Genomic DNA, 19,619 nt, shown 5'->3' on the forward strand with positions numbered 1-19,619 from the left:
GGTCTTAAGTTTGTGGTAATATCCCAATCGTGATGCAGAGAGTCCTGGATCTGAATGTTGCGCACAAATTTTGGCAGGTGTTGTCGAGCAAAACTTCCCGGTATATATATATATATACTAGTTCCTGGCCATGCAATGCATGGCTTGAATTTTGTTTAAGATGATATTAGTGTGGTGATTTATATTAGTATTGAATTTTTATTGTAATTCACTATTTTTAGCTTGTTTCATTTACTATGCTCTAATAAAGATTTTCATGTAGAATTTTTTTTGAGCTGTTTAGATGGAAAATAGTAGTTATACTTTTCAATAGGCAAATTCGCAGTAATAATTTTGTTTTGTGCGTGAAATAGGTTTTTTAAGTGTATATGAAAACTTGGTTATTATTATTTTCTGCAAATTATGTGAAACGTTTGTGCTGTAATTATTCTCAAAGTTTATTACATTTCCCAATGAGTAGCAAAAATAAGTGCAGCAGCATATATGTTCATAAATATATTAGAAAGTTATATTTAAGGTATAAAATGAGAAGTATAAATATGGATTTGCTTTTATTTGTCCTAAATGAGTTGGTAAGAAGTATTTCTCTACGATTTCATTTGCAGTAGTTAATAAATAAATTATACTATTATAGATTATTTAACTTAATCTTATAAACATATAAACTGCTAAAGAAATTACTATAAGGGTTGATAAAAATTCTATAAAAATTCATATGATCAATTTTTTCAATCGTTTTATTGAATAATGATAATACATTTAATGAATATATAAATTATTTGCATAATGATTGTATTTAAAACACGTTGAATTAAACTTGTATAGAAAGAAAATTGAAATAAAAATGGGATTATAATGATCACTTTCAAAAGTTGAATTAAGCTTGTAGAGAAAGAAAATTGAAATACAAATGAGATTATAATGATCACTTTCAAAAGTTAATAGCGTTATTACAAAAGGAAGAAAATGAAACATTGATAAGAAATTGTTAAAACGGCAATTCTTTGATATACTTGATATTTGAATACATGATACTTACATGATGGGTGATGAAAAGTTTTTTCTTCTTGGTTTCAACATCAATCATGATAGGGCATACCTATTAAAGCAAGAGAAAAGCTATTAGCAGAAGTAGAAAGAAACAAGACTAAAGTATATGTAGAAAAAATTGAGATTAAATTAATTAATGAATATAGACATTTATTTTGGTAATGCTTTTACCTTATTATAACTTTTGCTTTACATGATGGGGACATTATAAAAAAAAAAAATATTAAAGTAAATTGTTGAGATACTTACCCATTATTTTGACAAGGTAGATACGGTATGATTTCCAAATTCATACGTTTATTTCTATGTTTTCGTAAATTTGGCTTCCCTAAGAAAATGTCAGTAGCTATTAATAATGATTGTACTACATCCAAAACTGGGGCTGCATGTAACTTGATTGCATCTGGTGTATGAATGTTGTGGCTGCAATCATATACTTGAAATTTCCACTTTTCAAAATCAATAAGAAAAATAAACCAACTGTTGCCTGGATATGCGACTGGAATCAATAAATAGTTGTATGTTATCCAGGGTTGAGCAAATGTAGGTAATTCTCCTTTTGTGTATTGCTCTAATGCCTGGAAATTATTCACAGAAGCGGTTGCTCCTTGTTTGATCGTTGTGTACCAATGAACACATTCATTCTCGAATCGAAAGTCCATGATTGCATATTCTTTGGAAACCGGGGAAGATGTATCATGAATGAGTCTTCGCAACAGCTTTAATTCTATATCAATATGCTAGTAAAAAAAATTTTAATTAGCTATATTAATAACGAAGTAAAATTAATTAAGATTGCTAAAGTTGACTTACCACAATATTTATATCTTTAATTTGATTTATTATATTTATCAGCCAATGTCTTGCGTATTGATTGCCGATTTCATCTTTCCAGTATGCACTATATAAGAAAAAATGAAATTGTTATTAAATAAGTAAAATACAAAATAGAATATTTAAGTTAATGAAGTTAAATTTAATATCTTACTCTGATGGATTTTCTGATATCCATTCTCTAATGTTTTTGTATTTGTCGATGTTATAATCTTCTAGAGTATTCGTTGTTGTTGGTGATGGAGATTGTGTCTCTTTTTGCTTACCTTTTTTTTTCTTTTGTTGATCTTTCGACGTCTTCTGCATGTTCAGATGTTGAAGGCATTTCAAATTCAGCTTGATTTGTTGGAGGGGGCAAATCATGTTGTACAAAGGCTACAATTGATTCCATATGTGATTTCCAGTTGGTTAACTGATTCTGCATATTTCGATTTTGTTCATCAATGTAAGACTTCATTAAACCGAAACTGGTATCCACATAAGAATGCATGTCAGATTGTATGCCCTGAAAATGTTCCTGTTGATTTTTTTGCTACACTTCAAAAAATTGTTTTTGATTGTCAAGAAGTGTCTGACAGAGAGTTTGTTGATTTTCAAGAATCGTATGATACTGAGCTTCTTGCTTTGTTGCTTCTTGAATCATCTGTGTTTTCAAGCTGTCGTAGAAACCAAAGACATCTTGTCTGTGTACATTGAACATCTGTTCCATATCTTGTTTAGTTACATAGCCTGAAGTACCGAAAGAAGTAGATTTAATTCTATTTGAACTGTGTACAGTTGTTTTTTGTGGATGTATGTTATATGCTCGAATTTGTTCTGTTGTATTTTCCAATTCACCATTAACAATGCTGTCTAGTGTACAATGTTGGTTGTCAATTGGCAGTGAAAGATTTGTATACCAGAATGTTTCCAATTCTGCTTCAGTAGGATTTAACGTTGCAATTGCTGTAATCTATAATTGTAATATTGTAATATAATATCAAACGTATTCTCTAAAATTTATTTATAAAGAATAAAACATATATTTAATTGTATACTGAAATGAACATACCTCTTCAGTAGCTAAAATTCTTTAATAACATTTTCCGCTAATACCATTTGAGGCTGCCATTTATGCATTCGTGGACATTTTAAACTTGTACGGATACGGTGACCAAATTGTCGTCCAATTTTAGGAAAAGTTTCGTATATCCAATACTGAAATATAAGTAAAAAGGAATATTAACATTTTTACATGATTAAATTATATCGAATAGGGAATAAATGTAAGAAAAATACCTGGAATACAAGTGGATAACCATGCAATGAACATTTACATTCTGCTTGATTATTTTGTTGCATTCTTCGTATTCTTTCAAGCTGTGATTCTTGTAATGAATGTAATAGAACAAAATATGCCTTACGTCTCCATGGATACGTAAGAAATTCATCAAGCTATTCAACCATTCCAAGAGTTCTGTAATCGATGTGTCTTCCAGTTGGTTTTAAAACATATTCGACAAACATAACTAATCCCAACTTAAATTTATCTTCTCGATCTTCACATATATGAAATACTTCAGAAAGTCTTATCATAGTTATTCGTTTTGAACCATCGAAGTATTCATCTCTAAGTCGAGTATTACTAAAATTTAGATCAACAGTAGGTTCATGACATGGCAATCCAGTTATGAGACAAAATTCTTGTAGGCCAAAACGAGCTACACGATCGTCTTGTTGTACCCAAACTTCATTATTTTTACCACAGTTTATAAGTCTCATTTTGAACTCATGTGTTAACTTGCTACTAAATTTGTCGTTTTGCTTCTTATTCATATTTCCACAAATGAATCCATGGAATGGACTGCACAATAAAGAGGCTTGATCATCTGCATTTATAAGTTCTACAAAATCTTAAAATATTGATGATTTGCAAATTGAGTAATTGTAGCAGAGAACCATTGATTTGGAGATAATATGTATTCTAGTGACATCTGCAAAAAGTAATAAAAAACGGTTTAGTAGTCAACAAATTTATTCATATACTAATTTAACATAATTTTTTAGAAACTGGCTAATTTTGTTCATGATGATGAATAACATTTTAGAAACTGCAACTTCATGAAAAAAAATTTTAGTATTATATCTATACTATTTGAACCATTGTGTTTTTTGTTTGATGTGAAACTGTATATATATATATATTGTGATGGAAAGGATAATTGGTTACAATTGTATGAAACTTTATGATATTTTTACAGTTTCATATTAGAAATATAATAGTACAATATATAAATCGAAACAACATAATTTGTACTATGATTGATATGTAGTTCGAATTAATAAAATTTGTTAACTTTAATATTTATGCAATATATTTAAAGAAAAAATTATACGAAAGTTAAAATAAATCAAATGATAGTTAATAACTATATGTGTATAAAACATAGAAAAACGAAAATTTTGATTAAGTTCATTATGTTCACCTTTAGATAAAATGAATTTATATGTATAATTTAAATAAATAAAAATGAAGATATGTATGTTTGTGAAAGGGTTTTTAATTAAAAAAATAATGGTATAATGTAATTGAGAATTATAGTAATTAAAAAATTAATTAATTAAAAGAAATTTTTTTTATGTTAATAGATAATTGAAATTTTTTACATTAGACGTGGTAGTTGATCGTAGAAAAGAAATTATATTAAATGTGTTAAATTTGTATTTTTTTGAAGTACTAAATTCGAGAAACTAAATTTGTATTTTTTTGTGAAAGGGTTTTTAATAAAAAAAATTATGGTATAATGTAATTGAGAATTATAGTAATTAAAAATTAATTAAGTAAAAGAAACATTTTTTGATGTTAATAGATAATTGAAATTTTTTACATTAGACGTGGTAGTTGATCGTAGAAAAGAAATTATATTAAATGTGTTAAATTTGTATTTTTTTGAAGTACTAAATTCGAGAAATTAAATGTTATAATTAAAAGATTAAAAATAAATATTTAACAAGGAATGTTAAAATATATTTACCCCTCGCATTTTATTTTATTCTTGAATATGGAAATTTGATATTAAAATTCTAAATATAAAAAATGTATTTTTGAGTCGAATTTAGGAAAAGAATATTATTATTTAATGAAAGTAAAATTTTATTCTTGAATATGGAAATTTGATATTAAAATTCTAAATATAAAAAATGTATTTTTGAGTCGAATTTTGGAAAAGAATATAATTATTTAATGAAATTAAAACGGTTAAGAAAAATTTTAAGATGACTGGTTATATAATAATTTGTATTTATTGTAAAATATTTTTAATTTTATAAATAATGAAAGATGAGTTTTATATTATAATTTGTATTTATTGTAAAATGTTTTTAATTTTATAAATAATAAATTTTTGGGTATAATGTATTTTTTTTTTATTGTAACGTTTTGGAGACACTCCGCGTAGAGCGGAGTGTTCCTAAAGGAACACTCCGTGCTGCGCTGCACGGAGTGATCTCTCTCGCAGCGCGGAGCATAAAGGCGCCAAGATCACCCCGCGCAGCCCGAAGCGATCTCTGCGCAGTCCGGAGCGTGGTCACTCCGAGCAGCTTGGAGTGATTCTGGCAAAGGAGTCGTGCTTTCTAAATTCAAAATTTTCATGTTCTTCGAGATATTAACAAACTTGAGATTCGGTAAATGTTTTTCGAGATATTAACAAACTTAAGGTTCAGTAAGAGGAGCTGTTCAACAGCTAGTGATAGATTCAATATTTTTTGGTCAAATGAAAATGATTGAGATTTGCATGAATAAGTTTTAGGTTTCATTTTAGCTTTGATATTCATATTATTGAAGAATTTGTTGGCTGATGAATTTGTATCCAAAATATTCTTTGAATTCCTCTACATTTTTTCTTATCCCAAGACATGGTGGAAGTGATGGATTGCATGCGTTCATTCGTTTGACTATGCAGTGACAGACATGGTATGTTATACTATTCATGTATATAATGCAGATTAAATACTTGCAGTAAAGAAAAGTGACACATAATTTTGCATGATTTTTCTAATATAATAGAATTGATAAACCACATATTCTCTATAGGATAAATATATTCGAAATTTATTTTCATTGGAAAGAAGATTACCTTTCTTCCTGGTGGTTGAACTTAGTTTCCTTTTGAGAACTTTGAAAATTGAAAGAAAATGTTTTTGAGATGTGTGAAATGGTAGTGAAAGGATGGTTAAATAGTTGAATATGGGTAGTTAAATGTGGGTAGGTAGTATTTTGAATGTTGGTTAGTAAATGTGGATAGGTAGGTTTGGATAGTAGTTTGAATGTGGGTAGATAGATGTTGTTAACTACAATGTGGGTAGTTGAAATGTACAAATGTTTCATTTACTATTTATTTTTTTTCTCATTTTTTATTTTAATTAGAGAGAATATATTTTTTTTTTGTTGGTGTTTTTTACTTATGAATTATTTTCTGTTTGTTTTGGATTTTGTAAAATCGTATTTTTTTCGTTTATTTATATATGTAGAAGAGAGAGTTTGCATGAAAAGTAAAATTATATGTAATTGTTGATGTAAGTTTATGAAAATATTTATTGAATGAAATAATTGACGGTATAAATTAAAAAATTTGTTTAAAAGTTCATTTAAAAGCGAGGTAAGTAGACTTTGTTGAATAATTACAAAATGAAAAATGTGAGTATATTGAACTTATGTTTTAAGATATGTAAAATTGAAGAGGAAACTATGTTTAAGTAATAGATAAATTGAAATATGTATTTAAAAAGGCTGTTTTTTATTCATAGTAAAATGATAGGATATAAGTGGTTAAACTGTTGAAGGTAGTACGTATCTTGTTGGGAATTATCATGTTACATAATTCTTTCTATGTGAAATCATTTAGATCAATGAAATTAATTCTTCCTTTATCATATGTTATAATTATTAAGTTTATAAAAAAAGAAAATAACATAGTGTTTTCTTGATGAATTAAATATTTATATTTTAAAAGAAACCAGAGGTGAATTTAGTTTTTTACAAGCATGCAATTAAAAGAAAATGAATAAATTTATATATTAAGATGAATTTAATTTTTTACAAGCATGCAATTAAAAGAAAATGAATAAATTTTTTTTTATTTTGTTAAATTATTTAGTTTTTTTAAATAAAAGAGAGAGTTTGCACAAAGAGTACAGTTATATAAACGATATAATTAATTACCAATTAACTATATAAACGAAACAATTTGTTTAAAAGATTATTTAAAAGCTAGGTAAACTTTATTGGAACAAAGAAAAAAAGAAATTAATTTAAAAAATTAGAAAATGGAAAATGCAAGTATATTGAACTTGTGTTTTGATTACGTATTCGATTAAGCGAAATTGAGGAGGAGATAATATTTAACTAATAGATAAAGTAAAATATATGTATTTTACACAACTATTCTTTATCGATAGCAAAAGAAGTTTTATATATTAGTGTCAACCACGGGTCGAGTACAATTCTGTGATTTCACAGTATTTACATTTTTAACAACAAAAACATACCAAAAATATCTAAAGCAACCTGTTTTATTTAGAAACCAAAATCATATAACTGAATCTAAGACTCATTATTCTACTGGAGATTTATAGATTATAGGTTGCTTGTAGAATCATAGAAGTGAGGTAAAAAAGTTGTTCTTCCTCGCTGTTAGTTCTTATGAGATCTTTTAGTTGTGTATCAACGTCCTGAAATATTAAAATTATACTCATTTAATATGATGAAGTAAATGCAAATAATTATTAAAAATTTAGTAGTATTTGGAGTTAACCTTTTCAAAATGGTTCATAATTTGGATGGCATTTGCTTCCAATAAAGTTTCTACGGTTTCTCCTATTATGGTTGCATCCAAGCCTCCAGAGTTGTCTTCAATATGTACAAAAGCAATTACCCTATATAGAGAAGTTAATTAAATTACATAGTAAGTTTTGTTAAATGAAGTGTTATTCTTAATAAATAGTTAAATATAGGTTTAGAGTACATGTTACCTTGGTATTGCTTTTGCATGTTCAAATTTGCAGAAACGACACTTATGAATTTGTCCCAAGTCTGCACTTGACGTTTTCTTACAATTGTTACATGCAATATACCAAACTTTTGGTTCATTGAAGTAATTTTCCATTGTGCTTTGACCCAATAAAATTTTTTCTGCATACGAAATGAGAAATATATAGTAATAAGAAAGAGCGTAAATTTTTTTAGTATTGGTCAAAAAACATTATATATATATATATATATATATATATATATATAATTAAACATTTTTGAAATTACTCCTAAATGGACTCCCTGTAAGTCAGCAACTGGCGTGAATTTATTTTCATCTGGAGGTGAAATTTTGGGTGGCGTCACTGCAATAGATGGCTTATCTTGGATTAATTTGTCAAGCTTTTCTTTGTTTGTTTCAATCCTGCATAAATAAAGCAAACAATGAAGTGTGAGATTTACTACCGATATTTATAAAGTTAGAAAAATAGAAGAAATTTGTTAGTTCTATTCTATAACACTTGCAAAAAAGAAGTTGTGTTGATATCATATTTTGTATATGATTAAATGAATATAAATAGAACGATTAAAAAATGTTAACTAATTTATATTGGCTATAAGTTAATGTGTTTGTGATCATACTTATCTCTTCATTACTATCCATGTATCGTTCAAGTTTGTTGAATGCTGTGAGTTCATATCTCGAGAAGAGAAGGTTTAAATTATCCTCCTTAAGTTCTTCTATCTTTGTCTTTGCTGTTATGGTCCAAACTTTGTCTTCAAGCGAGCCTCTGAACTCATTTCTGTTGTCTTTTACAGTTGCATTTGATAACATGTATGTTTTCCCTATTGTTAGCTCATCTGCAAGGGCCGTAATATTTGTATCATAGATTATGGTAGTAACTTTGTTACCCTGTTCAAATGTAAAAATGAGTTCTATATAAATATATTACGAAAACAAATATTTAGAATAGAAATAAGAAGATTTGTAAATATATATTTACCTCTAAATCCATTAAGAGAAGGTTTTGGTAGCGGCTAATGTTATTTCGAGCAGTTTTAGGTACTTGTTTTCCTGCAACTATGATTTTTGCAGTCCAATTCTTCTCAAAAGTGGAAATCTGTGGGATAAGTTTATAAAATGCGGCCATTCTTGATATCCTATGATTATGTGAAGAAGAAATTATTACACAAATAGTTACAGTTGTTAATATTACGTTAAATTTATCGTAAAAAAATGATATCAATTTTTTTAATTCTAAAAGTTTTTTATGAAATAATCTAACGTTCTTCTTTTGGATTAATAAAAGATAATTATAGTAAAACGATAGTAACATTTAAAACTTACCAATAAGAAAACGAAAACGAAAACGGAGTTTTTAAACTTTTGCAGTTGTAGTTGAAGAGTATGATGTTTACGATACTGTTGTAGAATTTTGATGCTGAAGGGGAAAGTAAAAGTAACATAAAATTATTTAGTCGAAAGCAGATATTAATAGATAGAACATGAGTAGACGAATCTTTGTTTTAATATCCAACCATACACTTGGTCTGTAAAATATCTTTTTGTATGGATGAGAATTAAAGTGAAAGAAAAAGTTAATGATGGTTTATATGAAAAAGTTTTGCGTGGAAAGTTGGCACTATTTTTTTTCATTTGTATAATATCTATTTCATGTGTATATATATATATATAATTGATGATGGTTTATACGTTTAAAATTTGTGCGTGGAAAGTAGCGTACTATTTTTTGTCATTTGTAAAATATCTATTTCATGTAAATATATACTTAGAATTGAAAAGGCTTTTATAAAAAGTTGGTAGTTTTCCGTGTTAGTTTTTTACTGGTTCACGTGTTGATTTTGAAAAATATTACTTTATAATTTGCTAAAATTTAATACATTATGTTAGATTTAAAATTGGAAGAAGGATTGTTAATCCATATGTTTCAAATATGAGTGCTTCATGCATAATACATTTAGTAAGTAACTTTATTTATTCACTTTATTTATTAAGTAATTTTATCTATTCACGAACTTGTGGGGAGCTTAACTTATATTATCATAGGTGTTATCAGGTTAAATGTTACTATCGTTGTTTTTTGTCTTTTTTTCTTTATTTTCTGTTGGATTTATGTATTTTGAAAAACTATTGTGTTCACTTATTACATTAGTAAGAAGAAAATTCAATTTATGGTCGAAAAATGTATGAATTGTATGAAAAACATTAGTTTTTAATTAAGCGAAAGAGTAAATAGAAAACTTCGAATCCAGGACATTGGAAAATATAATAAAGGATACTAAGGTTGAACCATCATTTATTATAAACAAAAATTTGTATTTAAGGTACTTAAATACATCACCATGGATGTACTTCCCCTTAGTTTCCTCTTCATCATCAGCTAACTTCTCATTGTCGGTTTACCTTACCACAAAAAAGACGATAAATAGATTAGATATAGGACGTCCAACGTTCATGCATTAATTGCCAAAATGCATTCATTTAGGAAGGACCAGAGTTGAAATAACATAGACAAAAGGATGCAAAAAGTCAAAAAGTACATATTTGATATAATTGACTGAATTTCTTATCTAAAGTTATATTAACTGAAGACATGAACGAATGAAGATAGCAGATCTTATCCCTTGTTTACAACAACATCAAGCATGACATGAAGATTATATAAAACGTAAAGCAGTCCAAACTATTATAGAAAAGAGTTAGAAGATATCTAGAAAATTTATATGTATGGTTTAATATCTATTGCAATAATCAACTTCTTATTTGTCAAACAATATAAGTCATTTCTAACCTGAAGAAACCTAGAAAGGTAAAAAAATGTCAATGCTGAATTAGATATAATAGTGACAAGGCAAGGCGAAAATTAGCCAAATTGATCTTCACACATACTGAACCAGCGATCACTAAATTTCACTAATACTGTGTCTAATATTCTACAAATAATAAATTGAAATTACATAACATTTCAAAGAGAAATGCCGTACACGAATTATACTTACAAATGTTTCAATTCCTATAGATTATTTCGAATTAATTTCAACAATTCAAAAAATTAGAACAAGGAATATTATTGGACTATCGAAATTAAAAGAAACTTATGTATTATTGATCTTATTGTATAAAATCAACAGAATTCAAATATATAACATTAGCATATTTTTAGTTCAAGATGATTTGTTGAAATTGAACATTTCATGATTCACTTGCATAAATGAGATTTATTGACCAATTGAAACATAGTTTAAATGAAAAGGAAAAATATAAAATATGATTAGAATGTAACGTACCAAGTAGGTCATGACATTGCCAAGAGTTGGGTTTTATGGTCAAATTTATGAAAACACCTTGCCCCATAACTACCACAAGCATTGCATGGCTCTTATTTATCTGAGCTTCAGTAGTAAGCTTCTGTACCAAGTTCTCACCTATTTTCATATTCCCAAATTTTACAATTTGATTTCCAAGCTGTAAGCCATCTGCTGCTGCTGAAGATCCTTTTGTAATTTCATCAACCATTGCGAAAGGTCTGCTAGAGCGAACAACTACCCCCATGTCCATACTATTATTACCTCCAGCAACAGGATTGCTAAAAGACGTAGGTGTGCTTAAATTAACACCATGTTGAGCATTTAATCCTGCAACCACACCTAGAGAAATTAAGATAATGCTTTAAGTAGCTTGCATAAAGTAGTGTATTAGACTAATTCATTATAAAAGCAAAAAATCAGATTATAAATAGCTGATGACAAAGTCATAAATCGTATTTTACACATCATTTGTAAGCAATTAAAGTGCAATTCCATTAGTGTACAAGTGGAACCAACAAGAAGCAGAAGCAGCAAAATGATTTCAATAAACCATGAGCTTCAAAAGGAAAATCAAGCATTAGTCTCCCTATTGATAGAATTACAGTCGCATAAAACTGTCCAAGAATCAGAACGTATGATGCACAAAGGGCAGACAAATTATATTTAAGACTTAAATTTAGGGAACTTATAATATTCATAGAGAAACTAGTTTTTAACAAATCTATCTCACAAACTAATTGACATCAATTAGATTATTAAAAGAAAATCAAAAGGATTAGAAATCCAGTTGAATCAATCAAGATTTAGAACACCATAACAAATCAACATAATTGAATTAAATCCTCATCAACAACTCAAAAGGTTTCCGAAAACTAAACTAAAAAAGAAAATTATTGGCTACAACGTTCTTCCTCTTCTTTTTCGTTATTAATATGTGCTTCTTTATCAAATAAGTTTGACGGCCTTCGATTCTTCTGCCATTTACTACAGTGACCATCATCGTCCTATACTCTTCATTATCACTTTCCTCCACTAACTCGAAAAGAAAAAAAGAAGAAAAAGAAGAGCTAGGCCCTTACCGTAAACAAAAGTTGAATAATAGAAAAAGCCTCCTTCTTCCATTGCCAAGAACATAGACAGTGTATTTCAAGTGTACTTCAAATGGATCTCTCCTTTAGCCGTCGGGTTGCAAAATCTGAAAGTTTGAGAACAAGGGCAAGAGTTTTGAGAAAGTAAGCTAGAGTTTTGTTTAGGGTTAAGAAAGGAGATTTTGTTTCATTTATTCAAAAAAAATGTGAACTGTAGAAAAAACGGTTGTGGAACAGTGGGTGTAAACGGCTGTGATATAAATGAACAGTAATATAAACCCCCTCTTTTAAGAGGTAGTAGAAATAGTATTAATTACATATATCTAAAATGTGAAAGACTGTAAAATATATGAGGGGAAACAACTTGAAGTTGATAATAAGGGAATCTGAAATTGAGTTTCCATAAAATCCATAATCATACTAATTTTTTTTTTTCACAAAGTTAAACATTGTGATAATTGGCATAAGAGCACATTTTAACTGATGGAAGAATATTTATGTGACAATGTGAAACTCTTAAGGGTAAATATATTCTAAAAATAGAGAAATTACTTTTTATTTTGAAATTTTACTAAAGTAAATTAGGCAAACTATTAAACTAACATTAAAAAATTTGAATCATACCTTTTGCAAACGCAGGTTGTAATTGAAGTTGTCATTAGTGATTCCATTGTACACATGTAGCAAAGAATTAAAAAGAACTTTTCATTCCCGATAATGAAACCTGTGAAATTTTTTTATAGCAAATGCAAAGAATGAAAAAAATAGTAACGACATAATTTTTCATGTATTTAAAATTGAGGAAACTATTGTACGAGAACATATTATAAAAATTTCTCGAAGATAAAAAATATACCTGTTCAAACATTTTAGGTATATGAATGTATAAACGAAAGAATTTCCTTGTACACAACATTTTTAGTATATGTTTTATGTGAGTTGTCCATGCTTGATGGTTTCAATAAAACTTTTAGAGATGGGCTCGTTGTTGCTCTTGATAATGCTACATATAGCTGACCATGGCAGAAAATTGGTTCTGGAAGATATAGACCGACAAAATCAAGTGTTTGACCTTGTGCTTTATTTATTGTCATTGCAAAACACGGTCTAATTGGAAATTGAGTTCTCTTAAATTGAATTGAGTTTCGATCACTTTGAAGAGGTATAAAAGGGATCCTTGATAAGAAAACATATTTCCCACAATACTCACCAGTTGTAATTTCAGTAAGAATTACGTTTTTCTCAAATTTTCAACAAGGCGTGTTCCATTGCATAATCCTTCGGAAGGATTAATATCCCGTAATAACATTACAGGACAATTTACCTTAAGTTTCAATTCATGTGGTGGAATACCATTTGGTGTCAAAGTATTCAAGAAATCTTCGTGCAAGCTTTGTTCCGATTTGTCAATTGCTTCATCAAAACTATAGTATGTGGAAAAATCACCGGGAATTTGTTCGAGTAAAATCTTGTTAATATAATCAACACATTCATTCGTAGGTGTAAGAATAACTCTATTTATTATATTATGTAAATTGTCAACATATGCCTGTATATTTGGAAAAACATGATGTATCAAAATTTTTAAAGATGTGATTTCATCTTCAAATGGTAGAATTATACTATTCGGAAGCATAATGCACTTACAAGTATGTTCTTCTTCTGTTCCATTTCCAATTCTGAGTAAGTAAGTGCAGAACATAGGATCTGATTTTGCCCTCATATTCTCAACCAATGGTAAACGTAAATAGGAAGGCCATAGGTCTGAAAAGACCAAGCTAGCTTTCATTACATCATCTTTTTTCCCTCTTGGTACCACTGGAAGAACTTGTCAAAAATCTCCTCCAAAAACTATCACTTTCCCATCGAAAGGCAAGTTACAATCAGTAATATCTCTAAGCATTCTGTCTACAGCTTCAATAGCGCAACAATTTACCATAGGCGCTTCATCCCAAATTATTAACCTAGACATTTTCAACATTATTCCTAAAGCTGATTGCTTGCTAACAGAACAATTCACTTCACCAATTGTTTCTAAAGGAATTTTAAATCTTGAATGAGCTGTGCGACCTCCAGGTAACAGAGACGCAGCGACTCCAGAGGACGCTGTTGCCAAAGCAATGAAATGTTGACCTCTTACAGCAGTTAGAAGTGCTTTGTATAAAAAAGTCTTCCCCATTCCCCCTGGACCATCAATGAAGAAAGTACCACTTGAGTCATTTTTTACTTTTTCCATAACTTTATCATATGCAAATCGTTGTTCTTTATTGAATTTCTCTACACAATTAAAGTCTCGTTGAATATTAAAATTCATTGTTTCCTCTACAATCATTCTTGCCAATCTTTGAGTCTCATCTATATTTACAAAGAATGAAACTATTCCATAATCATTTACATTTTTTCCTGACGATTCTAATATAGAATTGATGTCTTCCAAAGCTTGTATTTCAGCATCTTTAACACATATGTTTCGATGTAAATAATCATCAATCATATAGGCTTCATATCTATCCCACAATAACTTTGGATGATTAGGGTTGCAAAGTGGAAGAAGTGTAGCAAAAAGACATCTAAAAGAATTGGGCATTTTGTAAATAATGGCTTCAGATAGACATTCTTCACAATGGTTGTCTCCTTTTAACAAACCATGTAAAAGTGCTGCTTTTTGATATGTATTGACTGTTACTCCATTTAAAGTTTTAAAACTGTCATATGATGTTGGACCTTTAATATGATTCAGAAGAACACGAAGGAAATATCGTTCTCCTTCGGATGGATTAACTGTCACGATTCACCCTATAACAATGTGTTGTTTTCTGGGAGTCCAAGTTTTTCCAGTTGCATTCCACACAAAATGTGTTGGAAAATCTCGATACAATAGCGTTCGAGCAAATTCATTTACTTCATTCATTCGAAAAAATTTCAGTTAGCATTGTTCTTCTCGTATACTCATTTCCAATAATAACAGATAAATCATCTTTACTATTATAAGTTACGTGCTGATGATCTTTAATATGACGTTGTAAAGCGTAAACAGTAGGATAAATTTTTGACAAATTAAAAGAAAAAATTCTCCACATAGCTTCAGGTGGAGATATCCATCTAGCTGATTGATAAGCAAAAATTTCATCAATTTCCTTATCTGTTTCATTTCTGCCTACGAAACAATTAATACGATCATGTCCTTTATACACATATTTGTACAAATATTTTACTGCTTTAATAGAAGAACATACTTCAACGTTAATATGACAGTCAAATTTTGCACTTAAATAAGGATTATATGGTACAACCCACCGATTATCTAACATTTGGCCTCTTACTTTAATAGAAATACCATTATCACGACGTCTATACAAGGGATATGAATTATCACCAAATATAGTACTAGTACAATAATCCTTAGGATATTTATTTTTACAACCACTACTTGCCAACATACATACGTTTTTTGGATTAAGGTTTCCACAAGGGCCATGCATATTGTGTTTTGCAATTACAGAATGAAGATGCAAGTATTTATTCTTATCGGGAATTTCACATGACACTATCATATCAACTTGTTCAGCACAACAAATTTTATGGGCAGAATTGAAAATCAACAATAAATGGGTATGAGGGAGCCCTCTTTTTTGAAATTCAATCATGTATATATGAGCAACGACTGAACCAAAAATATTTTCTTTGTATAAATCGTTCTTTAACTCTTACAATTTTGCTCTAAATATACGTGCAATTAAATCTGATCGATTTTGAACTTCGTCATTGTGTTTGAGTTCTTGCATAATTTCTGGCCAATTTGGATTACATGTTATAGTTAGAAATATATCTGGTTTTCCATAACGTTGGACGATAGCCATTGCATCTAAATATCTTTTAAGCATATCTCTAGGCCCACATGTGAAAGTTTGTGGTAGAACAATCTTCTTTCCAATTTTTGACCCTCTTGTTTCCCCATTTTGAACACTATCCACAATACCTTGATAAAGTTCAGCACGAATTTGTTTCTGATTGCTACGAAAATAGTCTAATCTGGCAGTTTCAATTTTAACATACATATCTACAACATATTGTTGAAAAAGTCTACCAGTATGAAGCAACACAGACTTACTAGAAGGCCTAATTTGTAACTTGTAAGAATAGTACTCGCGGCAAGAAACCTGTGATCGTTTCCTCATTCCATTGAATACTGCATAAGGATAAAAAAAATGCATCTTACACCCACTTGGAACATTTAATTTATATGAATTAGTAAACATATAAAAAAGTTTAATAGCAAACCTTGAGCCTCTTTTGCAATAATTTCAGTTGCAAAATTTACTGTGCTAGGAAAAGCTATGCAATCGAGTAAATTCTGAGTTTCAAAATATGTTTTTTGGTATCTCTGAATACCTTCATGCCAACCAGGTTCTCCAAATGGGAAAAGTAAAGGGTATTGCAAAGGATCATAACAACCATAATAATAGTGAACCTTATGTGATTCACCAGAATGACCATATATAGTAATATCACGAACACGAATATTTGCATTGTCATCATCCTCAACCCATACAGTGGCTACTTGAGATACTGAAGGAGTATTGAAGACTCTTTGATCAAGTCCAGGATCACATCTTATTTGTATTCGATGGTCGTGCAAATTGGTCATATTACTTAAAGACCTAAAGAATCTACTATACGGATTTACTTTTAAGATTTCAATCAAAATGATCAAAGTAGATTCAACAAAATTTTCTGAAATTTTCATACGATTTTCAACTTCGTTATTCGTATCATAAAAATATAATTGCATATAAGAAGGCTGATTATTTTCCGGCAGAAGTTGATTTACATAATGATATACTTGTCCCTGAATTCTGAATGTGTAAATACCTTTATATGCTCTAAAAAGGTCTGTATCGCACTTTACACCAAATGAAGTGAATGCAAAATGGTTATTATATCCACGTGAAATTTTCTTAAACTCCATGCATTTAGGTTCTTTAGAAGTAAATAAATTATACAATTCAGTTGGTGAATCAGGCATATAAAGTTTAACTTTTCCATCAGAGCAACAGAACCCTTTAGTTTCTCTATAAAATTTTCGCGCACCACAATGTTCACAATAGTTCCATGTCGGTAATACATATGCATTAGTAGGTATGTTTAATAGGTTAGAAATCCCTCGTACTTTAGAATGAACAATATTAGTACGTGCTTGATTTGAAGTAGAAGTCTGAAAATTAGGATGCAACGTGGAATTATTTATTCTTTTACGACGATCAACGCGTGGACTTTGAATTTGATTCCTCCTATTTGCCTGTCTTTAGTTTTGTTGTTGGCGAATAAAAGCAGTATACGATTCAGTTGCATTTTGAAGTTTAATAAAAAAGTTGTTTACTTCAAAGCAATAGCAATAAATATAAACAGTGTTGACTAAACTATTGATGAAATAAAATTTTAATAAGACTTATATGATGTAAAAGCAGGAATAAAATATTAACATTTTTATATGATTCTTGTAAAATTAATAGTTTTTAAAAAAAAAACATAAATACTATTGTAATGTTGTAAAAGTTTTTGCTATACTACTACCGAAGAGTAAGAAAATAAAGACTTATAAAAAGAAAATATTTTTCATCTATAAATTTAGTGGTTTTGCTTCCACCCAATCAACCTACATATGCAATCTATTTCTAAAGTTATAATGTAAGTAATTTATCAACAATCATAAACTTAATAAATTCATAAGTGGACGACTAGAAATGCACAAAAGAATTCGGGCAGCAAGTAATAAAAGATTTCCATCTATGAATTTTTGCCTTAATAAGCTCTAACAAAGTATCTTTTTCAATGAAAAAGTATGGTACTCTAGCTTCTCTCTTGGAACATTCGAAATTCTAATTCAAAGCAACCTACAGAATAAATTTCCCTATAAATACACTTCCATTGTAACTATTTAACTTAGACAAGACTTCTATCTACCACGGTCATCTATCAATTTATAAAAAATCAAGGCATGGCACTAAATACTACACAGGGCCTTCAATTCAAATTTTATTCATCTTTAAAGTTAATATAAATCTACATGTCCCCAACACATATATTTTAAAGAATTTTTAAAGTTCATACAAAGTTAGGCGTTTTCAACTTAAATAATTTTCATATTAGATAAGAATAAGAAAAAAATATCTCTAGTCTACATACTAAAGGAAGAAACTGGTTACGTATGAAATTGTGCCAAACATAAACAATAACTTGGACAATCTCCTCTCTTATAGTAAAGGCAGATACTAATTTATTATTATATACTAATTAAATAAAATATATTCTATACGAAGAAAAGTAATCCCCTCTCCTCACACACGTAAACATGTATGTATGTATGTAAATGTGTATGTACACACCTATATAATTTTCACCCTCTATTAACATTTTTTTTTTTGCGTCCAGTGCAATTTCATTTTCTTCTACAGTGAATAAAAAATGGAGTGAAATAGTGATTTGAAATTGTTGAAGTTGGCTATGAATGATGATAGTTGATTCCTCACCAGCTTTGAAACGGCGAAAATTCATAACCTTCAACCTCATGAACCATGAATATGTAAACGTAGATATATTTTCATGCATGTACAGAAACGAGAACATACCTTATATGGAGTTAAAGGAAGACGAACCCAGCTAGATTTTCATCTACAAACAAAGGAAAACTACGTACCTTAAATAAATAGTAAGAAAATAAAAAAAGAAATACACAAAAAAGAAAAATTATAAGAAGAACATACCCAAAATAATTGTTGCAACTTCTAGAATTTTCTTCTCCACTATTGATGACGAGAAAATACGAATTAGGCTAAAGGCAAAAGTGAATAATGGTAGAAGGACGACCTTTTTTTATTTTTTTCAGAGAAAACAAGATTTTGGGGAGAATTCGTTCTGCAAAACAATGGCTTGAATTTAGAAAGAGAAGGATTGAATTGATAGAAGAGTATTGTGCGAAATTTATGTGGTAAGAAAAAAAAAATAGCACACGACATTTTACTTCAAATGTGGGTCCCATTCATTAATGTTTGGACAACTATATTTTTTAATTCCCATATCACCCTTAACATTAATATAGGTATGGAAATTAGTGTGTAGTTAGAGAGTGAAGGGTAATTGTGCCAAATTGTTTATTAAATAGAGGGTATAATGTTACTTTTGAAATCTCAATTATGTGGGAAAAAGGAAAATCATCTAATAACTTTGCTATATACCTCGGGAATGCACGTTTTCCGATTTCAAGAAGTCAACAAAATCAACTACACTTCAATAAGTCAAAAAAAATCAAC

At 29.0% G+C, this 19,619-nt stretch overlaps 2 protein-coding genes across 4 annotated transcripts; both read right to left on the reverse strand.

The window, feature by feature from the left end:
- Positions 1–1,083: 1,083 nt before the first annotated feature.
- On the reverse strand, positions 1,084–6,059 carry LOC111404535. The gene is made up of 5 exons (XM_023033328.1): positions 6,000–6,059; positions 2,039–2,302; positions 1,864–1,951; positions 1,300–1,790; positions 1,084–1,099 (listed from the first exon to the last, which is right to left on the reverse strand). Exons 2-5 carry the CDS (start codon positions 2,245–2,247, stop codon positions 1,084–1,086), a joined length of 804 nt encoding a protein of 267 aa, XP_022889096.1. The 5' UTR covers positions 2,248–2,302; positions 6,000–6,059.
- Positions 6,060–10,264: 4,205 nt separating this feature from the next.
- Positions 10,265–17,609, reverse strand: LOC111403621. 3 transcript variants are annotated; one of them, XM_023032190.1, is made up of 6 exons: positions 16,591–17,609; positions 16,421–16,498; positions 12,934–13,033; positions 12,301–12,416; positions 11,201–11,548; positions 10,265–10,316 (listed from the first exon to the last, which is right to left on the reverse strand). In XM_023032190.1, exons 1-4 carry the CDS (start codon positions 17,333–17,335, stop codon positions 12,368–12,370), a joined length of 972 nt encoding a protein of 323 aa, XP_022887958.1. In that variant the 5' UTR covers positions 17,336–17,609; the 3' UTR covers positions 10,265–10,316; positions 11,201–11,548; positions 12,301–12,367. The 3 variants fall into 3 exon arrangements, 2 of the variants coding, with proteins under 2 accessions (XP_022887958.1, XP_022887959.1); XM_023032191.1 differs by lacking the exons at positions 16,421–16,498; positions 16,591–17,609 and having other exon boundaries at positions 11,201–11,560; positions 12,934–12,961; XR_002704498.1 differs by lacking the exons at positions 10,265–10,316; positions 11,201–11,548; positions 12,301–12,416; positions 12,934–13,033; positions 16,591–17,609 and adding an exon at positions 15,382–15,466 and having other exon boundaries at positions 16,421–16,571.
- Between the last annotated feature and the right edge of the window lie 2,010 nt (positions 17,610–19,619).

Source organism: Olea europaea, chromosome 11 (genome assembly GCF_002742605.1).
Source record: "Olea europaea var. sylvestris chromosome 11, O_europaea_v1, whole genome shotgun sequence".
NCBI classification, from domain to species: Eukaryota; Viridiplantae; Streptophyta; class Magnoliopsida; order Lamiales; family Oleaceae; genus Olea; species Olea europaea.